The sequence below is a fragment of the Adiantum capillus-veneris genome, chromosome 18, assembly GCF_014529385.1.
Source record: "Adiantum capillus-veneris isolate H3 chromosome 18, ASM1452938v2, whole genome shotgun sequence".
Taxonomy (NCBI): domain Eukaryota; kingdom Viridiplantae; phylum Streptophyta; class Polypodiopsida; order Polypodiales; family Pteridaceae; genus Adiantum; species Adiantum capillus-veneris.
The window spans coordinates 58,478,635-58,494,176 of record NC_140948.1 but is presented as its reverse complement, the minus strand read 5'-3'; the positions used below and the strand labels follow the sequence as shown (position 1 = coordinate 58,494,176).

General features: G+C 43.1%; 2 protein-coding genes across 2 annotated transcripts; one reads left to right on the top strand and one right to left on the bottom strand.

Moving 5' to 3' along the window:
- Positions 1-665: 665 nt before the first annotated feature.
- Positions 666-2,958, bottom strand: LOC147435726 (putative germin-like protein subfamily 2 member 5). The gene is made up of 2 exons (XM_086488026.1): positions 2,425-2,958; positions 666-1,085 (listed from the first exon to the last, which is right to left on the bottom strand). The coding sequence occupies exons 1-2, from the start codon at positions 2,884-2,886 to the stop codon at positions 867-869; spliced, it is 681 nt and encodes a 226-aa protein (XP_086344152.1). The 5' UTR covers positions 2,887-2,958; the 3' UTR covers positions 666-866.
- A 7,608-nt stretch (positions 2,959-10,566) lies between these two features.
- LOC147435725 (uncharacterized) lies at positions 10,567-11,317 on the top strand. Its single transcript, XM_086488024.1, has 4 exons — positions 10,567-10,590; positions 10,704-10,967; positions 11,062-11,157; positions 11,273-11,317. Exons 1-4 carry the CDS (start codon positions 10,567-10,569, stop codon positions 11,315-11,317), a joined length of 429 nt encoding a protein of 142 aa, XP_086344150.1.
- The last annotated feature ends 4,225 nt before the right edge of the window (positions 11,318-15,542 follow it).

Below are 15,542 nucleotides of genomic sequence, written 5' to 3'. Positions count from 1 at the left end.
GAAGTCCTCAAGCTTCTATGAAAGGGCCTCGACAAAGAATTGAAGGCGGAAGAAAGTGTTTTTGTAAGTGTAAACAAGCATTGTACCTGTGCAATTAGGAGCAAGGCTACAACGTACCAAATCATCACACACACAAGAGTTTTGATTTGATCTTGGTTCTTTTTTCAAGTAAAGCTTTTATGGCTGGAGTGTTGTTGATGTTTGGTTTGTCTTTCGCTACAAATCTTCTGCAACTCGCATGACTTTGCTGCAAACTCTCACAGTAAGATGCCCGGCGCTTTCCTAGTCACAGTGTGCACTTTTTGACAACGTGTGAATTTCAACTGGGCTAAAAGTACCCCTTGTGATCTGTTTAAAAAAACTTGACTTTTTTCAAAATTTGATGTTTTTCTTAAAATTGAACTTAAATTATACACTGTAAATTTATATACATTTTTCCTATTTTAAAGCCCCTCTTAAACACATTCTTTTCGAGTGGGATAATGGTGCCCCTTCTCTTTCAAACTTATAATTTTTTCAAAAATTGGATTTGAATATATCTGTAAATTTATATAATTTTTTTGTATATCAAAGCACCTCCTAGGAAACACATTTTATACGTTCAGTATGAGAAAGGGGACACCCCAAGATGAATCAAAGATTGTTTAGCGTATTACAAATGTACAAAAGAGAAAATTGCATATCCAATTGATTTATTTAATTTAATTGAGTACAGGTAGCCTATGAGCATAATTCCAACCCTTCATATAAAGATTGGATAGAAAACTCTCATATAGTGAGGCATTTTATAATAGTGGCAATTTAATATTGCATTCTTTACATATTTAAAAATTGGAAAGTCTTTTTTGCAGGATAAGTAGCGCATATCACATCTTTGTGAAAATAGATTGGAGATGGGCAGCTTCACTAGAAGAAATTAAGAAAGTCTTCTCAAGTAGATCCAACTTCAATCCAAGGGATCCAAACATTGAGTTTGCAATGAATTGTAAGCCAGGCTCTTGGCCATTTAGAGCGACTATGGCCAAAGCTGGGGAGCTCCCAACATTGAGCTGAAAATGAATAAGCCCTCTAGGGAAAAGCATTACCTACAAAATGTGAGAATGTTTTGATCAATACCACAAATATACAAAGCACAAGGAGCTTATAAAGAACGAAGACATTTTTATGAAGAGTAGAGATCAAGACTTTGCAAATGCACTTCTTAACTTTTTTAATTAGAGCTTTACAAAAAACGAACAATGCATGTCACTCATAATTTGTTAGGAGTAACTACTTGAATGTTAATAAGAATTGAACCCAGGTCCATATGCTACCAAGGTTTTAGCCTATATACTATGTTCAAGCAACCCAACAAGAGAAGCTTGTTTATTTTTGCAACACAAAGAGGTTTTTGTTGCATCCATATGAATCATGAGAGGGAGAAGGAGGGACTAATCATGATCTACCTTCTCCCCTTCATGAGGCCTAGAAACTAAACAATCCTCTACAATATGCAATATGGTACAGCTCCACCTTCTATTCATGATAAGCTTGCATTGTTGCCATGCATGTTAAGTACTATCAACGTGTCTTAAATGAAAATGAAGCAACTCGTTGCATTGAAACAAATGCAATACATTAGCGGTGTGATTCTTATCAAGTTGAATAGAATGAAAGCTCGATGAAAGGCATCATGCAAATTAAGCTTTGCAAGTTTGGAAATACACTCACACAAGAAAAGCAAGCATCACTTAATCCATTCACACTCCATACAACACTCACAAATCTAAACTCATGCACCTTTGCACCTCCTCCTAACGTAGTGATTGCTCCCCCCTCCCCCACTTCTTCAAAATTTCTCTACCTATGTTGTTTGATTACTACTCCAAATTGAATTGCTAGAAATTGATAGATCAGTAACTCTATTATTTTCTAGCAATTCATCCTTATATACACAGGCACATCCATTGACACAAGTCACATGACATTTCGGTCTCTGCAATTTCAAGGGAGAAAAAAAAACTTTCAAAACATGTAAAATGTAGAAGTGACGGGTAAGAGTGTAGGATATGAAAAGTATGGTGACATTGGACAGTCAAAAGACTTGGTATTGTATGGCCTGGCCTAGGCATATTCCTTGAGGATTACGAAATGGTATCACCTGTGTATAATAGAGGGTTTTGCAAGGCAAAAGAGAAAAAGTTTACATAAGGAATAAATAAGGCGGTTTTGGTGGTGACGTAAGTGACATCTCCCTAGTACTACTAGCGGATCCCCCAAGCGCCTAGCGTCACACAATGTGTATATGTCATTTTACAATGCATTCTTCTTTTCTTTACTCTTTCATTGGGGTTTTCTTCTTACTTAAAGAGTCTCGTTGCACTATGTATGTATTGAATTTGTTTTTCATATTTTTGTTGTGTGGAAAGGTGAAGATATCATTACCTCTCCGGGATAAATGACACGAGCAAAGAGCTTGTTGGAGGTGTCAATGAAGCCAGCATAGAGGGAGCCTTCGATGACAAAGATGATTTCCGAGCCACGGGGGTGGGTGTGAGGGGGGATAATGCCGCCCACATCGAGGTCGAGGCGAGCCATGCTGAGGCCCAGCGAGTTGAGGGCAGGGAACTTGTCGACAAAGGCGAGGGTGGCGGTCGCATTGTTGACATTGTGGGTGGCGGCGCGCTTGGCGAGCCCTCTGTGGATGAAGTCCTCTACAGTCACATCGCTTGCTGGCTTGCACGCATAGCCCGTCACATGAACGGGATGCTTCAAGTCTGCAATGCAGAAGTCTTGTAAAGGGTCGCCGTCTGCGGCTTCTACAGCTAATTTAATGGCGGCATGCATGCAGAAGTACGCACCCAAAACAGCAACTACTATAGAAAAGAGAGAGAACCGACTGGCCATTTTTTTTTTAGGGAGGGGGTGACTGAGAGGCTAGCTCTGTGTACGCATGAAACTCAATAGAACGCAGTACTCTGACGGCTAGCTCACCCCATGCACGCGCTTATAAATACCCACCACGTAGAGAGAGAGAGAGAGAGAGAGAGAGAGGGGGGCTCCCGACTCCCGAGGGGGGAGAGAGATCCTAGCTCTAGCTCTGTGCGTGCGCGTGCGTGTGTGTGTGTACGTATGAGCTGGCCCCAACCTACCTCTTCATTGGTGTAATAGAAAATGCCGTACTTGGCCACTTTTCCCTGACAAGGAGCACTGCACAGTGCAACTGCTGCGGATCGACGTCTTTCACTGAATCTGGCCAACGTCCACAGACGCTGCACCTGACCGTCGCCCGATCTTCTCTTCCCAAGTTCCCCTTCTCCTCAAGGCGCAAATCAATATTCTCATGCACACACTGCACAGACGCTAACCAATGAGTCACCATCTGCGAAGACTCAACGTCTCTTCACTCGCAGGTAGCATCGATGACCGGGTCACCTGCAAAGAGAGAGAGAGAGAGAGAGAGAGAGAGAGGCCCGATGGGTTGCACTGTGTGCCAACTTGCAAGTTGCAACTTGCGGCGCGAAAGAAAGAGAGAGATAGTAGAGTACAGGAAGAGTTTCGATTCGGTGAGCTTGCTCCGTATCAAATTCTAGCTTGCTACTTGTGAGCTGTAGGAGGAGAGAGAGGGAGAGAGAGGAGCGTGTGTTGCGTATATTGGTCGAAGTACCGGAGAGTAGTCGGTCTCGGTCTCACTACAAATTACAATAAGGACTATGTCACACTGGGCTGCCGCCCCTCTCCCATTTCCGGCATGGCCAAGACATTGCAATCACACCGGGCTCAAGAGAGGGAAAAACGTTTTTTTTTCATAGCGAACCAAGGTTAGCCGAGTGGCAACTCTTCATGGATTCTCGCAGGCTAGCAGAGTTCGAAACCATTGAAAGGATTTTGTGCGTTGATGGGAAAAAGATGGACAAGGGTGCTTGCCCGCCCCTTTGACATGGGCGCGAGGCTGCGCTTTTGGCTCAACGAATGGCTGCCCGCCACCTCGGCGTGGCCAGCCATTGCCTGCCCCAATGTGACCTAGGCCTAATAGTGCTCCCTCTCACTACTCTACCTAGTAGTAAGTACTCTCCCTTTCATAATCCCTCTCTCTCTCTCTCTCTCTCTCTCTCTCTCTCTCTCTCTCTCTCTCTCTCTCCTTTTCCCGTTTCAACCCTATGCTACACAGTGCACACACGCATTACACTGATTTCTCTCATGATCTCATGAGAAATGCACTTGTTGCCAACTGACCCAGACAAGCGAAAGGATCGACGCTCTCTATCAATCCACATGGTGCCATGGATTGGCAACCAAAAAAGTAACTACCCAATATTTGTGGTGACGGTGGGTCAACCCTCTGGCTTGCCCCTCCATGGTAGCTACCTTGCCCATCTCCCCTCCTTGACGGGATTGCGACTATAGAAGACCTAAAAGCCCCCCCTCCCCCTCCCCTCCCCTAACCGTCAATCCTCCCTTGGCGTCGATCTCTTCACTCGTTGCCCATGTCACTTATAAACGAAGCATGTCTAATGAAGAATTTTAGACAGATTTAAGTTGTTTAGAAAGAAAAGATTGTGGGTCCTCTCTCTCTCTCTCTCTCTCTCTCTCTCTCTCTCTCTCTCACACACACACACACACACACAAGTGTCATGGACCCAAATTGACCCAAACTCAATGCATCCATATCTTCTTTGAAGTTTGTGTCTCTTACTCACACACCTCTTAGTTCGATACGTTTGTGGAATGTATATACACAAGGCACTAACACCCAAGGTGCCCCCTTGGGTTGCTTTCTTGGTTCATAATAAAAACACCCCAATTGCTCAAGTGGGCTTTAGTCTCTCGAGGTTCTTTTAATAGAGCCTACTTTTGTGAGCCGCTTGTCTCATCTTTTCAGCATGCAATTTGCCCATGCCCATTTTCATATCTACGTAAGGCAATGCAGGACAGCCTAATGAAGAAGGGAGTTAGACCAAAAAAAAAAAGATTTCTCATGAAGTATTGAATTTCTTTTGCTTTTTAGTTTGTTAAGAGCCTCATGTATGCCCTTTTCAATTTTTGTATGGAATGCCAACGTGACCCTTCACATTGTAGCACGTAGTGTATACGTGTATATGGACATGTATACATATGGTACCTAGATCGTTGAAAAGATAAACCATCAAGTTCATTACCATTGGCATCGAGGTATATTATTTAGGGACACGCCTAGCCAACAAAAATCAAAATTTTCATAGATGTTTATGTGATTTAGTGCATTTTTTTGCAAGGTGGCCCATATTTAGGCCCATAAAAAAGCAACCTTGCTTGCCATTTTGGTTACCTCTAATAAACAATGGATGTTTGTAGCCATACACCCGTATAATTGAGGCTTGTTATTGCAATTTGCTAAACATACAAAATTTTGAGATTAAACTATATCATCAAAGTAAGGTCAAAGAGTGTCCCATTACCATTGCCTCCACAGAAAGGGCCCTCCGCGATATTTTGGAGGGCTATATTGATAATTATTCCATGTGCATGCGTACTACAGCTACCAAGACATGTAGGCCACATTAGAAATCTCTCTTGATGCTAACAGACTTGTACTTTCAGTTGGTTGAACCAATTATCTTTACTAGAAGGCAGTTGGCCTCTCTCTCTCTCTCTCTCTCTCTCTCTCTCTCTCTCTCTCTCTCTCATATTTGTGTGTGTAACCACCTGTGTCATTAGGGCTATAGCAATGCTATGTGGATCCTCTTTGCTATATGCATAAAGGCGTCACCTTCGACAGCGGCATCGCATCTGGCGACGTCCACATGGACCTACACACACACAGAGTCTCTCTCCACCAAGATTTTGTTTTCCAAGATTTGGGGAAAAAAATTCGAGCACTGCTTCATACATCAAATGTTTTGTTCATGCAAAAAGCATGTCTCAAATTGTCCTTCAGGCGGGGGCAAGGGGTGGCTTTGAGCCTTTTAGGCCTTCATTGAAGGAAGACAAACATCTAAGAGGGAAAGCCTTAAATGTGCTCTCTCTCTCTCTCTCTCTCTCTCTCTCTCTCTCTCTCTCTCTCTCTCTCTCTCTCTCTCTCTCTCTCTCTCTCTCTCTCTCTCTCTCTGGACCTTCCCATTGTCGCTGTGGGGGGGCGAGATAGGACACTCACTCGCTATTTTCCATATGTGGAAGCAAAAGAAAGAGGGAGAGGTCTGAGCATGAAGGAGATTGTAGACCACGTCTAATCTCTTAATCTCTCTCTCTCTCTCTCTCTCTCTCTCTCTCTCTCTCTCTCTCTCTCTCTCTCTCTCTCTCTCTCTCTCTCTAAGCCATGTGCCTAGGCTTTGTGTTTTTTGAGCCCTACTAAAGAAGGTGATCACTTGATCCTCTCTTTCTACCCCATCCCCCTCTAGCCTTTTTCATTGCAAGCCTAGAGCCTCGCAGGCAGAGCACGATAGAATGGCACATCAAGCAGCTTCTCCCTCCCTTTCCAAAACTGTTGAAGCATAGTGGTGCCCTTTTCTTCTTCATCAACATCACCCACTCTCAGTAGCAGCGCTTCTTGTAGAACCCCCCCCCCCCCCTCTTTCTCTCTCTCTCTCTCTCTCTCTCTCTCTCTCTCTCTCTCTCTCTCTCTCTCTCTCTCTCTCTCTCTCTCTCTCTCTCTCTCTCTCGGCATTTCTTTGTGGAATTTCATATTCCCTCACAACGCATAGCATAGCTACTGCTAGCAGCACAAATTCGGTGTTCTTTCTTTCTCTAGGGTAAAGGCCCAAGGGGCCAATAATGGGATGGACCCCAATTCCAAGTTGTGGTTAGCCCAATAAATATTTTGCGCATGGGGCCAATTGAAATACAAATGGGTTTGGTCATGTGGTGCAGCTTGAAGCCTTGGAGCATATGTGGGCTTTTCTCATTGGTCGTGCATGAGCTCAAACCTTGTTGTAGTGCTCGTCTCACCAAACGCCTTACGTGTAGTTAACTACTGAAGCCCCAGTTTTTTACTCTATGTTCCATCCCAGGAGCTTGCACGTGTTGCACAAAGTGTTGCTTGCATAGCGGCTTTGGCCACATATGTTCACGGTAGAGACACACTATTCGAGCAGTGTTTGAGAAAAGTGTGCCTTAGCTTAGCTTTGAGCCATTTGAAAAATCAAAAGAGTCGGTTGAAGGGAGGGGGAATAATTTAAGAAAATAGAGTTAAATTGCAAAAAAATTGGTTATTTTTGAAAAAAAACCTCTTTGAATCTACCCTATAGAGAATTTTATGTTTGCAAAATCGATTTTTTCTGAACATTGCATTCAAGCCCTTGCGCACACAGTTGGACCCCCCCCTAAACAGACAAAGTGCCATTGAAAGGACATGGACACAGAGGCGCTCACTTGTTGCACCGACAATCTCTCTCTAGTGCACGATCGCAAGTACAAACTTCAAAGAAGTATCTCCACTGTTCTCTCTCTCTGCCCCCCCCCCCCCCCCCCCCCCCCCCACACACACACACACACACACATTGTGTATGAGAGAGAGAGAGAGAGAGAGAATGTACACACATGCATAAACAAAAAACACATACACACACACACATTGAATGTACAAAGAATGTACACACACATGCATAAACAAAGAACGCATACACATACACATTGAGAGAGGAAGAGAGAGAGAGAGAGAGAGAGAGAGAGAGAGAGAGAGAGAGAGAGTGAGAGGGGGGGGGGGGGGGGGAGAAAAAGAGAGAGAGAGAGAGAGAGAGAGAGAGAGAGAGAGAGAGAGAGAGAGATAAGGGTAGAAAACAAAGAGAGAGATAGAGAGAGATTTAAAAAAATAGAGAAAATAAGAAATGAAATGTTATATTAAACATCTTCAAAATCTCAAAATGATTTATGAGACCAATCCGATAAACTCCTTGTGGATCGAATTGTCCAAGTAAATAGTGCATTCGTCGGTGAAGAGCTTCGTCAATGTCTGTCTTTGTAAATAGACAGACTATGACATATCTAGATAAAGAGAGAGGGAAAGAAAGAGAGAGAGAGAGAGAGAGAGAGAGAGAGAGAGAGAGAGAGTCGACATAGGCTTACGATTTAGTTTTTATATTTAAGTTAGAGTTTAGGTTTAAATTTAATATTAGAGCTTTGGGGTGAAGTTTAGGGTTTAACTCAAGATTTAAGGTTTAGAGCTGAAGAAGAGGCCCAACCATCTCTCTCCTTTTTGTAGAGCTTAAAGATGTTTGAAACTAATTAGCTTTGACATGTTCAAAGGGTAGGCAACAATAGTAGCTACTGAAAGCGTTCTCCATCTTTTGAGCTTGAGTGATGGAAGAGGAAAGTGGATAACTTAGGACTTTCACAACGTATCAAGTTGGCTTGTGTGTGAGTGTGTGTGTGCATGAGAGAGAGGGAGCACTCGCGGTGTTTAGAAATTAGAGTAGTTGTGAATTGCTACAATTGAACAAGAGGCAAAGGGGCTTTGTCCACTACATGCATTGTCATGTAGATGTGGGTGTGTAGATTTCTTGTACCCACAAATATAGGCATTGACCAATAAAGACGAGATTATAACCCGGTGGTTCTAATCTCCATGCACCTCTAGACCGAGGTGTGCGGAGATCGAACATGGCTAGAGAATTTGAGGTAGTTTACAGTGTGATCTATGGTTTCTTGATTGTGAGGGAGATTGAAGAGAGAGAGAGAGAGAGAGAGAGAGAGAGAGAGAGAGAGAGAGAGAGATAAGAGACGGAGGATTCCAATAGAATATTAAATTTCTATTCAGCTTATAAGGTTTTTGCATTCATTATAAGTAGTGACGACAATGTGGGGCCGTCCACCGAAATGTCTATCTCTCAACAAGGATCTTATGTCCTTGTAATCAATGCAAACATGATGTGCGACAAACAAGACGCGTTTCTTTGCAGCACGTTCACAAATTTGGCAAGTTTGATCCATCTATTATAGATCAAGTTGTTGCCAATTACAACTCGTTGAACTCTGGCGCTGGCCAACAGACAGCAATCATGCAACCCATAGATGTGTTCGTAGATGCTTTGGTCAAGCAGCATACGTGAGGCCACAAGATGTAGCCTCTGCCAACTCGGAGGGTGATCATGCAGACCACATTCCCAACGAGGCTATGTTTGAGCCGGAGATCGATGAAATGATCGAGACAATCATAGATTCAGAAAGGATTATCTATGATGACATGAAAAGTGAAGCCAATATGCCATTGTATGATGGAACACGTGTGTCTAGATTAAAGGCGATCCTGGTTCTTCTCAACATGCATGCAAAGTTTGGATGGAGTGACACCAGCATCACAACACTTTTTAGGTGATCTATTTCAATGTGTTTACTTAAATAAAAAACTCTAAATGTATAATGGTCCGATAGATTACTTACACAAGTGTACCATATTTCTTTTGCTGTGTAGATTGCTCAAAGAGCACATACTACCAGCTGATAATGTGATGCCAGATTCCAAAGAGGAAGCAAAAAAGATCTTGCAAAACTTGGAGATGGATTACAATTCTATTCACGCTTGTCCTAACGATTGCATTCTTTTCAGAGGGGAATACATAGACATGGAGAAGTGTGCGAAATGTGATTTCGAGAGATATTGAATAGATCTCCACGGACAAAAACTCCCGCAGAAGGTTTTGTGACACTTTCCTCTGTTGCCTCGCATCAAAAATTTCTTCAAATCTATGTCCATGGCCGCCCTCGCATCATGGCACGAGGAGAATAGATCTTCGGATGGTGTGCTACAAATTCCTGCAGATTGCGTGGCTTGGAAGCATATAGACGACACATGGCTGGACTTTGCCAGGGAAGCTCAAAATTTGCACCTCGGCCTGACTATGGATGGCTTAAATCTATTTGGTCAGAGGTCAACATCTTAAAATGTATGGCCAGTTTTCATTGTCAACTACAACATTCCCTTGTGGTTGACTACCAAAAAGGGGCACCTGTTTCTAAGCTTGATTGTGTCGGGGTGGTATAAAGTGAAGAATATGGATGTGTATCTGTGTCCGCTATTGGAAGAGCTACAACAATTGTGGATTGGCATAGAAGTGGTGGATATGAGCCAACACACAGGTCGACGCAATGCTTTGATTAGAGGCATTCTAACGTGGACCATGCATGACTATCCTGGACTAGCAGAATGCTCAGGTGATATATACTCAAACTCAAACACTATAAACCTTGGTTTTTCTCAAGCTTAACTCGCGGTGTTGTGTATACATGCAGGGCTTCAAACAAGATGTGGCTCTAGTGGTGGCGTCGGCGGTTGCTGTGGAGATGTCGTCGCTCGCTGATGCTTCGACACTGCCTTGTAGTCGACGAGGCTCCTTACCTTCCCCTTCTTTGCCCGCCCCCACACCAGCCATGGCATCGCCATCTACTCCAGGTTTTGTGTGACTATCGGCCGTTCCTGGCTACACACCACTCGCTACTCCTCTGGGAGTCGCCCCAGTCGACACTCCTCGCTTTGGGACCCAGACTCCAATGGAGACACCTGTCATCCGTACCCCCATCAAGATGCCACTCGAGACCCTTGCCGAGACACCCAGGTTCACGCGTCATAGGGGAGAGGGCTTGCGGTACTCGATCGACATCAGCGACGGCATCATCATGGATGACGACGCTGGCAAGAAGGTGATCTCGCGCATGCGCGGCCGTTGCTCTCAGGTGTTTTGACACTACATAGTAAACACGTAAAAGACAGAGTCATCAGCATGCTGCATGACGAGTTTCACGTGTCAAGTCAGGATGAGCGCTTCAATGAAGACCTGATGAAGGTGTGGATGCGCAAATATTGCAAGCACAAGTGTTATGAAGTGCAAAAAGCAATAAAGCATGGGTGGAACAAGCCAGATTGGCTGACCAGAGAAGATTGGAAAAATGCAAAGCAAGCAGCATGCGAGAATCCTGACAAGTGGAAGCAACAAAAGGAGGCAGTCAAAGCACGAGTAGAGGGAGGGAGCTCACACCACTTGGGGAGCGGCCGGTGGGCATCATTTGAGGCCGATTTTGTAAGTGTTTTTGCATTCTTCTTTAGGTTTGGTAGTTTTTGATAATTGTACTTTTAAATTTTAACATAACGTATTCTTTGTATGTTTTGAACAGTGGTCGGGATGTGACCCCACACCGTACGAGTGCGAGTATGCGGGCAGAGAGGGCTTGAACGCCCTTATGGACGTTCTTAGTTCTCGCCCCGGCATGGTTAGTATTTCACCTTACTCTCTTACATTTGTTGTATTTTAATGATAAGCTAAAAAATAAATTGTTTTGTAATTATGTTTATACTTACAGAAAGTCTTATTGTCTTTTTTTGCAGAATCCGATAGATACGCCGTTTGGATGCGATGAGATGTCTGATTAGACGACGTCAATCTAGCCGTAGCTAGATAGCGCTAGTTTTATTTTGTCATAGAATGTATAATGAGGTGACGTTTGTACGTCATTTTTGTAACTATTGGTCAATGATGTATTTTCTCAATAATGACAATTGTGTTGTAACTATCACATTTTGATCAAAGCTTAACAATCAAGTGATTTTGCCTATGTTGTGTATAGTTTTGTCATTGTATTACTTTCGTCAATTCACTTTCATCGAAATACTTTTGTCATTTTTGCATTTTTATTTTGGAAACATTGTTCAATATGGTTGATGGGTGGTAGGGCATTCATTACCCTGTCATCCATAAAATTTTATTCTCGGACGTCACTATAGGCGTCTTTATGTAAATTCATGCAGCGTCGCTATACACGTTGCTAGATAAGGAACTAACCATCACTATGCGCGTCGCTATAGGCATCTATATATAGAGACGCTCATAGCAACACATATAGAGTCGCTTATAGCAACACTCGTAGCGACGTTCCCCTTGCGACGCCTTTAGCGACACTGGTAGCGAGGCCGGGGGGTTAAAAACCCCATTGTATTTTCGTCACTACAGTCATCACAAGTGCACATTGTCATGATCTTGTCACTACCTAGAACAATTGCAGACCTTGGAAAACTACAAAGCTAATGTGCAGGTGGAAAGGCTACTCGACCAGCCGATGCTGGGGCCTTCACGTAGCTGTGTATTTTCTCACCATGCTGAACTAAGGTGATAGTGACAGCACCTACCCCTCTCTCTCTCTCTCTCTCTCTCTCTCTCTCTCAACATGCTGTCTCATTGTCCGCTCAGAGAGCACTACTGAAAGAGCGTCGGACTCAAAAAAAGCTACCATGTGTCAAGGCGGAGGGGCCAGAACCCCTCCCCCTTTTATAATAATATAGATAGTCAACCAATTCATTCTCCCATTAGTGATCACCTTGCGTTCTCTCTCTCTCTCTCTCTCTCACACACACACACACACACACACACACAATCTCTCCTTTTCTATGGTTATGCTAATGAGGTTTTAACATATACACACCGGTCCAAAAACTAGTATCTATGCTATTTTTTATCGTATCATGTAGATGACATTACATTGATAGTAAGGTTAAGCCAAAATTATAGGACCTCTTTTAATGCGTGACATCTTATATGTAAGGTTAAGCTACATTGTTTTTCATGTTTGTTTGTTTGTCACCAATTGGGGCCAAACAAGGGAAAATTTCACGAGGCTTTCCATACACACTCTCACCTTCAAAGGTAGCCATTGCTAGTGCAATTGTTCCATTACCTTAGTCTTTTACACTCTCACCTTCAAAGGTAGCCATTGCTAGTGCAATTGTTCCATTACCTTAGTCTTTTACACTATCGCCAAATTCAACTTTGGTCTACTTAAATGATTCTCTCTCTCGAAAAATAGAAAAAGTGGAAGGACCAAGATTATGAAGATGGTTGTAATATGCGGCTCGGGGCTTTAGGGTGCCAAAAGGGTGAAGCAACTTTTAAAAGTGTCAATGCACTTAATTTAAAGTGCCAATGCAATTAATTTAAAGTTCATTTAAGGACCTTAGGGTGCCGAGAGGAAGATAAAACCTTTAGAAATGCTAATGGAATTTTTTCCAAAATCAATTGTGCTTTTACAAAACTAAATTGAATTAAAAATTGTCTTGAATGGCTTTGAAATTGTGAGGGAATGCCAACTAAAAGCGAGATGTGGGCTAGCTTAAACACGGCTTGAGGACCCCTAATTATCGATTAGAACAAGAAAAGAAAGCCCACATTAACTTGTCGCTCCAATGGAAAATCATAAAAGTAGTGAGAACATTGAAGATAAAGGTACCTTGCATCCACTGCAAATGAGAGGATGTGCAAATGGCTAATGGGTCACACAAAGTTTCAATTTTGAGATCTCTCTCTCTCTCTCTCTCTCTCTCTCTCTCACACACACACACACACACACACACCCTTTTCTCATCATTGTATTTTCATTAGCCATTAGGAGTAGCACGACGGTGAGGACCTTCCTCACATTATTGATCAAGAATAGTGCGGCGTAGAGAGACCTCCTCCTACGGTTAAGCAACAACGTCAAGGTGGAGAGGCTCCTCTCCTACAGTTGGTTGGGAGGAGCACAACAGAGAGGGCCCTGGTTCCATTGTGGATTGAGAGCAACAAGGTAAAGAGGCCCTCCTCCCACCATTTAGTAGGAGCAACAAGATAGAGGGGGCCCTTCTCCCATAGTTTATCAGGAGCAACCGAGCAGAGACGTCGCTTCTCCCATCAATGGCCATTAGGAGCAAACCAACGATGACTATTAGGAGCACAATGGAGAGGATCGAGCTCCCATTGTTGACCAGCATGAGTAGCTTGGTGGAGAGAACATGGGTCAAGTTAATGGGACATTAGAGCAGACACAAACAAGTGGAGTTGCATGTGAGCAAGAGCAAGAGACACCCTCTTGGGAAGGGTCCTCTACCGAAAATGAGTAGTACTATAATGTTTTCTTCAGTTTGAAGAGCATCTTTCTTGGTCCGCTCTTCGGTGCACATTAAAGATTTTCCCAAACACATCAAGAGGAGATGGAAGAGGAGTTTGAGAGAATGCAACAACAAAGAAAAGAGGAGGAGAGTTGGCAACAAGAGCAAGAGAAAAGAAAAGAGGAGGAGAGGAGTTAGCAAGAGCAAGAATGACCTTTTGTTGTGCATAGCCATTTGCAACAAGTCGAGCCTTATGGCGATCAATCTCACCATCCGGCTTGCGTTTCAACTTGTAAACCCACTTTGTACCAATGGCCTTTTGGCCAGGAGGCAAATCACATAAAGTCCATGTGTCATTTCCTATAAGTGCATCATATTCTGATTGCATGGCAGCCATCCAATTTTTTGAATTATGTGCTTCATCAAAAGACAGAGGTTCCTCAACATCATGTAAGCTAGACACAGCCAAAGCATAACAATCTGATGCATAAGATGCATGGCAAGAGCCTGAGCGAGTACGACTAGACAAAGGTGCATCCAATTTACTGTCACACAATGTATGCACCAACCATTTTGGCATACCTCTAGCCTGCTCCTTTTCAGCCCTTTCCTCATCAAGTACATCATGTACATCTGCAACAATAATAGGCTGATTTGTAACATTTTCAGAAACCCTCATAGGCTGTACATTTGCCTCATTGGAATTTACATTCAAACTTTCACAACTAAAAAGAGGCAACAAAGTGTCATAAAAGTCCTGTGAGCTTACATTATTGTCTCTAGTACATGACAGCAAGGGCTGAACATCCCGTGAAACTAGAATACGCTTTGTTTGCGGATGATACAACCTGTAACCTTTGCTTTCAGTACTATAACCAACAAAAATACATTTGATAGCCTTATCATCCAATTTTGTGCGCTATGTTTGTGGCACCAAAGCATATGCCAAACAACCAAAAACACGCATGTGTTCAATAGAAGGCTTTCTATCATGCCATGTTTCATATGGAGTAATAGACTGCAAAGCTTTCGTAGGACACATGTTTAGTACATAAGTGGCACACAATGATGGCCTCAAGCCAAAAAGAATGCAGCAAAGCTTGACTTTTGACCATACATCGTGCCATTTCCATAAATGACCTGTTTTTCCTCTCAACAACACCATTTTGCTGAGGTGTGGAAGGCACTGTACATTGGTGTTTTATCCCACAACTAGCCAGAAATGCATTAAATCCAATATACTCCCCCCCTCGATCGGAATGGAGGGTGCCCATAGTACATTTCGAGACATTTTCAGTCATAGCCAGAAATTGTTTGAAGCACATAAAAACTTCGGACTTCGCTTTAAGCGGAAATACTCATGCATGCCTGGAGAATCATCAATGAAAGTCACGTAGTATAGGTAATTGCCCGAGGACGGAGTTTGCATGGGCCCACAAACATCACTTTGCACAAGCTGCAACCTACATCATGTGGCCCTAACTGAACCATCCTTTGGAAACTTAGAATTCTACATTTTACCCAGAATACAACCTTCACACACATGTTTGACAGGTGCTTCAAGAGGTGGCAAAGAAGAAACCATATCAGATTTCTGCAAACGCAGCAAACTGACAAAATTCAGATGACCAAAACGTGCATGCCAAAGTTTTGCATATGAAATAGCCCTTGAATCTGCAAACTGCATTTGCAAAATTTTGTCCACACTTGTCATACAAAGTGAGCTTATACAGCCCACAGC

What these genes read in the sequence shown, in the direction of transcription:
- LOC147435726 (XM_086488026.1), bottom strand. Translation starts at nt 2,886, where the DNA reads ATGGCCAGTCGGTTCTCTCTCTTTTCTATAGTAGTTGCTGTTTTGGGT. An exon ending in GTGTCATTTATCCCGGAGAG is followed by an intron (nt 1,086 to 2,424) that starts GTAATGATATCT and finishes CACATTTTGTAG; the next exon opens with GTAATGCTTTTCCCTAGAGG.
- LOC147435725 (XM_086488024.1), top strand. Translation starts at nt 10,567, where the DNA reads ATGGATGACGACGCTGGCAAGAAG. An exon ending in ATGACGACGCTGGCAAGAAG is followed by an intron (nt 10,591 to 10,703) that starts GTGATCTCGCGC and finishes GTGTCAAGTCAG; the next exon opens with GATGAGCGCTTCAATGAAGA. An exon ending in CATCATTTGAGGCCGATTTT is followed by an intron (nt 10,968 to 11,061) that starts GTAAGTGTTTTT and finishes TGTTTTGAACAG; the next exon opens with TGGTCGGGATGTGACCCCAC.